Source organism: Paralichthys olivaceus, chromosome 19, assembly GCF_024713975.1.
Source record: "Paralichthys olivaceus isolate ysfri-2021 chromosome 19, ASM2471397v2, whole genome shotgun sequence".
Taxonomy (NCBI): domain Eukaryota; kingdom Metazoa; phylum Chordata; class Actinopteri; order Pleuronectiformes; family Paralichthyidae; genus Paralichthys; species Paralichthys olivaceus.
The window spans coordinates 10708957-10721179 of NC_091111.1; the positions used below are offsets into that span (position 1 = coordinate 10708957).

At 42.0% G+C, this 12223-nt stretch overlaps 1 protein-coding gene across 2 annotated transcripts; it reads left to right on the forward strand.

The window, feature by feature from the left end:
• Positions 1 to 2492: 2492 nt before the first annotated feature.
• tdh (L-threonine dehydrogenase) lies at positions 2493 to 8472 on the forward strand. Of its 2 annotated transcripts, none has more exons than XM_020091956.2 (9): positions 2493 to 2672; positions 4486 to 4677; positions 5044 to 5086; positions 5189 to 5259; positions 5998 to 6147; positions 6257 to 6429; positions 6538 to 6628; positions 6903 to 7172; positions 7393 to 8472. In XM_020091956.2, the coding sequence occupies exons 2-9, from the start codon at positions 4494 to 4496 to the stop codon at positions 7530 to 7532; spliced, it is 1122 nt and encodes a 373-aa protein (XP_019947515.1). In that variant the 5' UTR covers positions 2493 to 2672; positions 4486 to 4493; the 3' UTR covers positions 7533 to 8472. The 2 variants fall into 2 exon arrangements, with proteins under 2 accessions (XP_019947515.1, XP_019947514.1); XM_020091955.2 differs by lacking the exon at positions 2493 to 2672 and adding an exon at positions 3336 to 3705.
• The last annotated feature ends 3751 nt before the right edge of the window (positions 8473 to 12223 follow it).

Below are 12223 nucleotides of genomic sequence, written 5' to 3' on the forward strand. Positions count from 1 at the left end.
GTCGTTTGATTTTTGGGATTTTTTTCGTTGTAGATTTTGTTCTCAGTAAAATGTGGAAAATTCTAAATTTTCAATTTTTTTCAATTTTTTTATTAAAAACACATTTTTCTTATGTTGTAGTGACAACCTTTTAAAGCTTTCCTAAGCGATATTTTTACACAAAAGTTGGATCAATAACGTGTTAATGTGAAAGACATCAGTTCCCCTCAGCTTTACGTAGCATTTTAGTGTCTTTTTTCTCATTGTTTTGGACTTTTGATTGACTCTCCGCTCTCAGACAACATTGTTTTCTACATCACTAAGGATTTTTTTCTCTAAAAATCCATAGATAGATATATGGTACTTTAGGTAATTTGCTTAACATACTTAACTTTAATCATCTACTCTCTCATACCTTACCCCCATCAAACTTCTCTTGGCATTAGTAAACAGCCCCCCCGGGCACCTCACTAAAGCAGCTACCATCTCTGTGACGATCATCTGGTGAGGTGACTGAAGAATAAATAGCCCCTGGATCAGCTGCTCCACGCAGGCATGTGATGGCAGCAGTGTTTACAGTGCGTTCAGCCATCACTCTTGCATCTGTCACTTTAATGGCTTTCTTTACTTAACAGTGTTTACCTTGACAGGGTTGTTTACCCTCATACAAGTGAAAGTAAGGATCTATGTTATTTCCCCACTTCACTGGCCTATTGAGCGCTAGTGATAGTAAGGATTTATGCCACTTTCCTATTTAATTGGCCCATTGAGTGAGAGTTGTCTCAGATTCATGAGGTGTTGTTTTCCTCTATCGCTGGATGGAAATGGAGATTAGAACACTTTAAAGTTATCTGATTTCATTTACATTAGGAAAAAATAACTGATAATCAGAAATGGGATGTGATCCAAGTTTTCCTCAATGTTACCCTGCTTTTGTTCTTCCTAAGTGTGTCAGTTTACTGATTAACTTGTTTTTGAGTAAGTGCGTAATGACAGACGCAGGAGGTGTGCTCCCGTCCACCACTCACCTGCCAGCACGGACCTTAAGCCCCCCCTTTGCCTGCTTCGCTCAAACACATTCTGCATCCCCCTTGGCCCTCCCCTATCTACTGCAAACAAACCTGAAAGTCAAACAGAGGGTGTGTACCTGCTCACATCACACTTTCCAGCAAGACCACTGGTAAATATGAATGGGTTCTGTCACATTTAAATGGAAGAGGCTGCGGAGTGTCACCGTTCCTGTTTACTGTCAGGTCACACAAACATGCAGCCACAATTTTCACTGTTCCTAAACAATTTTATGGACATGGCAGAGCTAAGTTAATCCCTTTTTTATTTCTATTTTTTATCTGGACTCCAGCTACTTTTAAATCGCTCATTGACTTTACTCTCAGTATTTATGAAGGTCTCCTGTGGCCGTAAACACATGACTTCATGTGTTTCAAGGAGTCCTCCTACGTGTTGCTGATGTACTTGAGGACGTCCTCTGTTTTGCTATGGTGCAATTTTTTTAAACAATTCCCAAATGTTGTAACCAACAGATCAAATCTTCCAAGTTTACAAAAAGTATCTCGTGATTGCGTATGTGTATTTTGCCAGGAAGATTGTGAATACGATTTTTTATCTCCAATGTTCAGGTTATTTATGAGAGAAATTGCACAACTATATGTGAAGGAGTTAAATCAATTTGAGATTGTCATATATACATATATATATATATATATATATATATATATATATATATATATATATATATTTTTTTTTTTTTTTTTTTTTTTTTTTCATGATATCTGGTAGCGATCAGGAGTTTTGTATAATGTGTTAGAAGTACAGTATATGTATGTATGTATAATCCTATTAGAAACTAGATATTATATATATATAAATTAGATATGTAGCACCTCATATAAGAGATAAATTAATTGAGTGATAAATGGGTTTTTTTCAAAACTTGTATTCATTCACCAGGGAAAGATATATCGATCTGGATGGGAAAAAAGTTCTGGCATATTTAGGGAACTGATATCTATCACTTCATATTTTCTGACATTATAGGCTATATTGTTAGAGAGTAACTGGAAGGATAAACTAATGAAAGTAATCAGATGCTATGTTATGTTATACAATTTAATCTATTGTAATATTATATTATATATCACAGTCTTGTGTTTCCATGTTGTAACTTGGAGTGAGTTTTGTGGAGAAATCATGTTAAACCTGAATTCTAGCTGCTGAACAAACCTACTATACTTACTATTTTCGGACATTACAGGCTCTATCAGGGAGTAATTGGAAGAATAAACGCTCATGAAAGAAATCAGATGTTATTCTATGTATAATGTATGTGTATTATATTATATATCACAGTCTCATGTCTCCATGGAGTGAGTCTTGTGGAGAGATCACGTTAAACACGTATTCTTGTTCCTGAGCTGAGACCACAGCCTGAGACTTTTGGGGGGGGGGGGGGGGGGGGCGTGGTCTAAGAGGGAGGACCGCACCTCCGGGGCTCTACCAATCCGCGGAGAACCGGCTTCCGCTGACACCAGATGGCCGCTGATATATAGAAGCAGCTGATGCAACACTTGCTTGAGATAACACCGGCATCAGGTCACAAGCTGAGGAGCCGCTCGCAGGACGAAACAGCATCAGGACCCACGCTCAGGATTCTCTTTGTGGCTGCTTCCTCTCACGTGAGTACATTTCCAACCTTCATTTCACGAACTAGTCCGCTCGTGTGGAGAAGATTCAAATGAATGAATCCATCCATCTTTAGAAGCCGGGGTCGATGAACACGTGCTGCTTCTTATTGGATTTGGTTGAAATGTGTTTTACTGTTGTGGTTATTATTAGTATTATTAAAGTGTTAACGTAAATATCACGTTAACACTTATTGCGCCAGAGGAAACACTTCATCTATAATAAGCAGCTTATCTAAATGTGCCGGTCTGTGCCAGGACTGCTCCTCTTCCTCGCGCCGGCCTGGTTTCATTTGTCCGGTTTTGCAGACGCGCCTGTGTTAAAACAAATCATATAAATCCCTCGGTTCTTCTCGGTCATTCGCATTTTTTTGTTAATCGTCCTTTCACGCGTGCACACCATCCCCACCCTCAGCACCCCGAGGTCCACGTGGTCGAGCCGCTTGAACTAAATGGAGATCGACATCTTTTAAAAAACTAAATGATTCACAGTTCTCGTCAGATCCATCTTGACTCGCCACCTCGGCAAAACCAGGGGGCGCCTCTAAGCTGAGCCCCCCCTCCTTATTCCGCTCCATTGGCTTACATGGTGTCTACGTAACACCGTGTTGGCACAACAATGACCTGCACATGCGGTGACCAGAGCCAAGGGTCAGTGCCACGTCACTTATCGTCTGTGGCACTGACCCTTTTACGCACGAAAGGATCAAGTTGACAGCCAATGCTTAATTTGAGTTATCTCTTATAATAACACGTGAGTTTTAAAAGACCCGTGTTCCTGACTCCGAATAGTCAGTCCCCTGTAAGGAGTCCAAGGCTAAATATTTCCTAAGTCATCTTTAAATACAAAGAAATGAATCCCATGTTCCGTCCTTGTGGTCGTGGAGCTGATAGTGACATTTAGCGCCTGCTGCTGAATGGCTCTTTACGCCCTCTCGTCCTGATTGGTTCGATGCGAAGGCAGGGCAGTATAAATACACTCAAGTCACTCTCCTCCTCCCTTTTTTGGAAGCTCCCAACACGCTCGGTAAGTCCATCTGTGAATAGGTACTCGGTGCAAAAGTTGAAGCAGCTCAGAGACGAAGAAATTAAAAACTTGAATATCAATTTGTTCTGCTTCAGAGGAAACTTAGTGTGATTCTCTGAAGGAAAAGGGGTTATCATTTTTAAGTGCTGCATACCTACGGTGTTTGTGTATGTGTCCTGTACGTTTCTAAAAAAAAAAAAAAAAAAGAATAATTGCATGATGAACTGTTAGTCTGCAGCAACATCCAATTAAAGTTTTGTAACATTGAGCAGACTGAGGCACAGGAGAAGTGTTTGGTGTTGCCATGAGCTGGATTGCCGCGCTGCGCCTATTTGGAAACAAAAGCCACTGCATCTATTGTGACTGAAGCCTACGTGTCCTCCCTGCCGACGCGTTTTCTTGAATGGGAGATTTTTTACTGCTTGAAATTGTGGATTTCAACCATTTTGCTGCAGATGAATGTACATTTGTTGCGCATCGAGTGTTTTCCCTCAGCACCAGCTCTTCCTTCTGGTCCTGTCTCGTGGCGCCTGAGGGCTGGAGAGGAGCCAGACTCTCTTCACACAGATCTTTATGCTTTGGCCAAAAACGTTGCAGCAAGAGGCCAACAGACTGTGCCAGTCAAATGCATTTAAATCTACACCCAAAGTGTTTTTTTTCTTCTAGTAAACCAGTGCAGCTTCTTTCATGTTACATAAGGGGAAAAAAGCTCTAGATTTTCCTGAGGCCTATGGATTCCTCCACACCAAACCTTTAACACTATCTTTTCTTTTCCCGCAGATACCATCATGCCTGTCATCAGACTCTTCAGCAAGGTGGCCAAGCAGGCCCTCAGCACCCCGGGGTGCAGCTGTCAGCCCCTGACGGTGGCCGTGCGCAACATCAGCTTCTCCCCTCGTCAGGTGACGTCCGACGCCAGTTTCCACTCTGTGTCCTTCTCGGAAACAGACCACCCCAAGGTGCTCATTACAGGTAGGCAACGTCACCTTTTTGGGGAGTTTGCTGAACATTTTCTAAAAAGAGGCCCGACAGCATTTTTTTTGAAAATGCCTTGTAATTTAAAGTGTTTTCTTATGAAATGAAGTCATTATCTGGTTTAGAATGTGCTCCACAGGGGCTCGAGAAGCAGCAGTGTTTGGCAAAGAAAGCAGAATGTGATGCCAGTTTTAAAAAACGAGTGTAGGCGTCAAGTGCTGTGACCTCTTTTCTTATGGCCCACTCTCTTCACTTATTCCAGTCTCCCTGGAAACCAGCACTGATGACTTGATGTGTAATGATGCTCACCGTGTCTCTCGCTCTCTCTCTCTCTCTCTCTCCCTCTCTCTCCCACAAATGCAGGAGGTCTCGGTCAGCTCGGGGTGGGGCTCGCCAAATTGTTAAGGTAAAAAGAGCCATTTTCCTCCCAGACATCCAAATCTGTTAACCTACTGTAGAGAATTTTCTGATCCAATTTCAAGCTGTATAACAATTTCCTTCTTCATAGGAAGAGGTTTGGAAAGAACAACGTCATCCTGTCTGACATCAGAAAACCTCCGAGCAGCGTTTTCCACAGCGGTGAGTGAATCCAAATACCGTACAGTCATCTGATCTCTGCCGTCTGAAATTAATCTGTCGCAGATGAAGTAAGCTTTCAAAGTGTTTTTCCGTTCAAGTGACGTCAGATTTTCAAGGATTTGTCAGATTCAATTTTCATTTATTTGCCATTTGCTTTTTATGCAAAAACTTCAACTCAAAGTCTTTGTAGGACAACGGTGAGTTCCTCTGCTGCATGAATTCATGACTAATACCACAGACACTTTAAAATCTCATGTATGTTGCAAAAACAGGACATGGAAGAGTTAATTAAAGGTGGAACACAACAGTGTTTTTATGTCTCTGTCTGAAAACACGAGATAAGGAACCAGCAGCTGAGGCCTCTCCAGTTCATATTGATTTTAATTATATGTGCTTAAGAGGACGTCACATTTCCCTGAAAAATGCTGTAGTTAAATTTTCCCCGAATCAATATGTGACACACGGTGCTGCCCCAGTGGCAGCAGTAATGAGCTCTCTGGGAAGACGTAGTGGATGTAGCAGTCAACAACAATACATGTAGAAAGAAACAAACGTTAAAATACTATGTGGGTGAATCTTTAAAAAGAAAAACACATTGTCATGATGAGAGACAGATGTGCAGCCGATCAGAAGCTTGGCAATCATCCTGGAAAAATAGTTCCACGAGTTGATGCCTCTAATAGACGAATCAGAAAGTTGATTTATGAAATTTAATTCTGCGGTGTCTGTCGCCCATAGGTCCCTTCATCTACTCTGACATCCTCGACTACAAGAACCTGAGGGAAATCGTGGTGAACAATCGCATCACTTGGCTCTTTCACTACAGCGCTCTCCTCAGCGCTGTCGGCGAGGCTAACGTGGCCCTGGCTCGTTCTGTGAACATCACCGGTGAGAGATATTGTGACTTCTGTTTATCTCTTTCTCTCTTTTTTTTTTTAGTCCTCATAATGTGCTAATTTGAAAGGGGTCTGTGTTTTATTTTTTTGTTTTTTTTAAGGGCTTCACAACATCCTGGACATCGCAGCGGAGCATGGCCTACGCCTGTTTGTCCCCAGCACCATCGGAGCCTTTGGTCCCACCTCACCCCGTAACCCTACGCCAGATCTCTGTGTGCAGAGGCCCCGCACCATCTATGGCGTCTCCAAAGTTCACGCTGAGCTGATGGGAGAGGTGAGGCCTCAGATCAGTACCACAGTCAAATGATTATCCTGGGTTCATTGAGAAGTTATCACGAAATTAGGTTTCCTGAGTAAATGATTTGTTTTTTTTATGTTTCAGTACTACCACCACCGCTACGGACTAGACTTCCGCTGTCTGCGCTACCCAGGAATCATCTCTGCTGACTCCGTCCCTGGAGGTGGCACAACAGGTGAGGCAGATGAAATCCAGACCGTGTACAAGGTCTCAATTTTAATGAATGTCTATTCCTGTCATGTCACAAGTTAGTTGTGTAACCGACTTGTTGCAGAGTTGTCGTTGCACGTTGTATTTTTAGGCTTGCAGATATACGTGGAACACTATCTCCATATTTTTACTTGTCTGAACAACTTTGATAACATTAATTCAAACACTTTCTGAACTGCGCTGCACTAGGGTTTATTCCAGAACTAGCCCAGTAACGTTTATGGTCTCTCTCTGACCAGACTACGCCGTCCAGATTTTCCACGACGCGATCAAAAGCGGCAAGTTTGAGTGCAACTTGAAAGCTGACACGAGGCTGCCCATGATGTACATCGACGACTGCCTCCGCGCCACTCTGGGGGTGATGGAGGCGCCGGCTGACACGCTGAGCATGAGGACATACAACATCAACGCCATGAGCTTCACCCCCGAGGAGCTGGCCCAGGAGCTGCAGAAGCAGATGCCTGAGCTGGAGGTCACGTATGATGTCGACCACGTAAGACAGGCAATCGGTAAGTCACATTTCAACTTTGCGATATTATGAAACTAAACTGTGGCCAAATTAATATTGAATTTGATTTAATTTCCTTGCATTTGTCTTGAGGCATCTGCTTTTAAAATGTTCTAGTCACAAGTAAAGTTTATAAAAGAAAACTGTCGAAATCTGTCGATAAATGTCAAATCTTAGTTCCAAATTTTTGATAAATATTATCTCCCCTCTCTGTTTTCCAGCTGACAGTTGGCCAATGAACTTCGATGACTCCAACGCGCGGAAGGACTGGGGCTGGAAACACGACTACGACCTCCCGGAACTCGTCCAGACAATGCTCAACTACTTAGGCGCAGACACGCTCATGGCTCGTGCTAACTGAGCGCAGCATTGGTCTTTGAGTGTTCTTTGAACAGAGAATATAGACTGACCAAAGAGAATTAGAGGAACGTGGCTTGTACATAGTTGCTCTCTCACTTCTCTCTGTAAAATCAGAAGGGCTCTGCTTGCCTGGCACAAGGCTATCGTGTCTCCAGAATGTAGAAGTCGACGCAGGCTAGACAATCCTCCCTGCTCCTGCCTATCTACCCCTGCTCCGCTCTCCTTCCCCTTCTTTCTGCTCGGACATTTGGACGAAGAGCAGTCTTGTCAGCGGAAGCTTCACAGCAACATCCAGTATCGACATCCCCTGTTAAAGCTTGTATGGATAAATGATGGCTTTGCATGTTAATGAATTGTCAAAGATGTTTGTGAATGATTTCTGGGTAGAAAAAGAAGCAAGTCAAACAGGAAATGTTGTATTGTGTATTTGTTTTCTTCAGAAAAACAAAAAAGTCAGGGTCCTCGTCTTGCTAAATTTCCATGGATGTAAGAAAATCTACATTTGAGCGACTAAAAGTTCCTGGGGGTTAAATCAAGTTACTTTTGATTGTGGGTTATTCAAATACACAAATTGTTTTCTTGCACTTTAGATGAATCTCTGTCTGACTGAGTAAAATGAGCCTGTGGGGGCAGTTTCTGTGCATCTGTGTTTAGAGCAGCGCGGAATGGTAATTCTTAAGAATTGTTCTTCTGTTTATTCCACGTAATATTATTTATTCTGTCTCTTGGTGTTTAATGTGTGGGAGCTTCATTGAGTATTTCTTAAAAAACATTTTTTCTAAGTTTCTGTGCATTTTTTTTGTTATATTTTTTCCCCTCCATCAACTGTGATTTCTTTTGACACAAAAGGGAAATATGATACTGTACACCACATTTACATTCAGCCACAGTTTGTGGTTTCTGTTCAACTTTCTGTAAAATAAATATTTGTTTCTATGAAAGTTCTGTCTTTAATTTACACAACAAGCTTTGACAATTAAACCTTTAAACTTACATACGTTTTCCCTGTTCAGGCATTTTCACACATTCCCAAAATGAAGAAACTTCAATTTCACAATTTGTATCTATTTTCTCTTATTTAAACAAACTGTTGGCAAACAGCGAGTGTTACGTTGGTTATAACCACAGGGCGGTGGAGACCAAGCCATGACCAACATTTGAGAACAAAATGTTCTCACGGTCAGACTGAAAACATCAACTCTGTGGATACATGGATCCACAGAATCCAAATAGTGATTCATTTATTTCCAGTCATTCAATGTGGACAGTTTTATGCAGAATTACAGGTCAAATTAGTGCATTAGTTTAATAGTCATTTCGTGGAGTAAAGCTTTAAGTGCAATAATCTGCACCTTCGACAACAAATCAATCAGCTTCACCATAAGTTTGACTGTTGGAATTGATTTTCAACATTTCATGAACAAGTCGCCGCGTGTGTTTAAGTTTGATCTTGTGCTGTTTGCAGCTGAGAGATGAGATATAATCTAAAAATAACTTTATGTGTCCACAAGTGGAGAATCCAAGAGTTTGGATGAGCCTGTGCAGAGTTTTGAGAAAACACAGCTGTCAAGATTTCAGCACAAACCTGCTTTGCTTGATAGAGACCCACCTTTGCTGTTGATTAAAGGGTTGAAGCTTCCTGCCAAAAGTCTCTGGTTATGTAGCAATGCAGTAGGACACATGCAATTTGTGACTCCTGCAGCCTGAAATGTCCACTTTGAAATAGTAAGTTATGATTGAGGAAACAAGGGAAGGAATGGACTGGTGTTAAAGTTTCTAGAGATCTGAGCTTTACACACGTTCTGTGTATATGCACAGTTTATATACATTCTATTGTCACTCACTCATGGCAACTGAGTCATACAAACACAGCCGCTGCACTGACCGACTCAAATCTTTTATGAACAACTCACTGCTTTCGGTTTCATTCAGGACTCAACTGATGCAACAACACAGTCAAATGTCACAGAGGGAAGTAGGTGTCATAAAGCAAGTGAGGAAATACAGTGACCAAGCAACAGGCATTGCAAACCTTATGTTTATTAAAACAGAGGAACAAATGGGCAAATCAACATCCCAGCCGAGGAAGGTCCCCCCATCAGCCCATCAATAATAGATTGAAGCAAAGCTTCTGTAGTTCCCTCAGCAAATGGGATTGTAAAGTGTGACCCCGAGGACAGCGGTGTCCTTCAGCTGCACGCCCGATGGCCTCGCTTCAATTTCTCTGTGTCAGTAATTTGCAGCCGCTCCAGGTGACCTTGCTCTGGGGTTTTGTGTCGCAGTTGTGCCGCAGAGAGAAAGAGCAGATGGATCGTCTGCGTTTCACCTCATTCAGCTGAATTCAGAGTAAGGTGAAACACATTTTCTGTTCACTGAGCCTGCAGGAGAGCGTGCAGGGCATTCTCTCAGCCAAACACTGCATCAGCAATCCTCACTAATTAGTCCCTCTCCTCCTGTGAATGAATGTATCTGCGAGAGTGTGCTCTACGGCAAGCATGAAAAGTCATAATGTTCCAAATGCAACTCTACAGAAATTGTGTGCAAGCTTTTTCACACACCTCCAACAAGTAAGAATAGATTCAGGATGCATCAAATTAACATTAGCAATAATGTTTTTGCAGTTTCCACAGCAGAGGGACCACAAAATAATGTCAGCACCTCATGAGAAAGCCCCGTTAGTTAACCTTGTTCATCAGATTGCAGCATTTTCAATTTCAATTGTCAGTATCCTCTTTTTATGTCATTTATGTCCTCCCTGGTGTATATGAGTGTGAGATCCTTGCTTTCTGCTTTCTGCCTTCAGGCGCTTGACAGAAATGCTGAATTGCAAATGAAAATCAATATTTGCACTGGATTTACAATCTGCCGAATGTAGATCTAATTCAGTTTTCCTGCTGCTGGAAACAAGAGTCTCTTTTAGTCGACATTTAGCAGTGAGTGTAAAACTGAGAGTGTAACCCACTGTGCACCAGTGTACGGAGGCAAACTCAACATATGTGTAAGAATTTACAACACAAAGGCATGTGCAGGCACGTGCAATGCATACTTCACATGTAGAGGAGAAATATTTTCATATGCATGCATGTGAATGTGACTGAACATGTGTGTGCACGTTCCAAGAAGAGACACGGGAGGGTGGTGGAGGAAGGAGGTTGTTTTGAAACAGAGACAAAGAGCCATCTGACGAGGCCCCGCACTTTTTTACTCCATGTTCTCGTAAGGGGGACCTGGTTCTCTTATGTAAGACACCTCGCTGGGTGTGCACACGCTGCAGCAGGCCCATCTCTCATTGACCAATCAGAGGGCCACCTCATTTGCCTGGGCCCCAGTGTTTTGTTCGCCGTCCTGTAATAAGATTCGCTCACAGCGTGCAGCTGCTTGCACACGAGACATAAAGAAGACGAGGGAGGGTGAGGGGCTGCTGCTGGGCAATGGGCCACAGACGCCATAACAATCTGTGCAACAGCTGTTATTCCACATGGACTCCTGTTGCTATAGGGATGGAGGCCAAGACCCAAACACCAACCTCCCGCCCTCGGGCCCCAAGAAAAATGTACTGACCAATGCTGTACATTAAATCACTCACTCAACAGCTACAGGCTCAGGCAGCTCAGCTGGTGCAGTCTGCTGTGGTCCTCATGTGAGGACACGTGTGACAGACAGGAGACTGTTCAATCAACAAACAAACCAAAAGGTCTAATTTAAGATTTTATGTTTTTCAATGTTCACACCACCAAGACATGTCAACAAATGTAATTTCATTTACAGGACCCTCATTAAATATGCTCTTATGTTCCATTCATGTGTGAATATGATTTTAATGTCAATTTTTCTTGTTTATTTTTATTGTTAGTGATTCTGTGGTTTTATGCTGCCTTGCTGCAAAATGACCTCAGCTTGAGTTAGGAAATGCTTTATCCAAACATCTAATGTCCTTTTCACCGCTCTATCAGTCTGGAACAAATCAATTTTGACTTTGGGATCACGGTCACCTTTACGAGCTCTTTAAATCACTGATCTCTACATGGGCTATGAGTTTGGAATGAAGCGCTTGACCTGACCTATACACTGTGTGTGCATGTGACCTGTAAATAATCTTTTTGCAACCATACATTATTTTTTCAAATTAAGCCACGATGGCTTTAACATAAGGGCTTGGTGGAAATAAAAAGGTTAGTGGAAATAATAATGAAAACAAACAGGTACGGCAGGTTGAGGTGCTGTGATACCACAGAATAGAAGGGGCTTTGTTGGCAGCTTCCTTGTAGGTCGACCAAGTGCATTAAGTTGTCACTGATCCCTTCCAGTCTCCTGTTACACAACCTTGTCTTAATCCCGTGCTTGAGGTGGTAACTTTAACCACAGATTTAGTGTGAGATTAGAGATTCACACAACTTAGTCCTTCACCGTTTTAGAAAAGAAACGATGTTGAGGTCTGGGACGTCACATAAAGTCAAGTGGATCTGTGTGATGGACAGTAAATAGTGCTTGTTTTAGATTAATCCTAATCATTACAACCTTTATGCAGATTTTATTTGTATGTAGCTTTACCTCTTATGTGGCCACTGTCCTTTTAACTGCATGGTTTGATTTTAAATGTCATTGGTTTTACTTCTGGTTGCCATAGACTTTGTAACATTTATTAATATTACTTTTACTATTTTTAATATTGTTGTTATTATTTGTATTTTT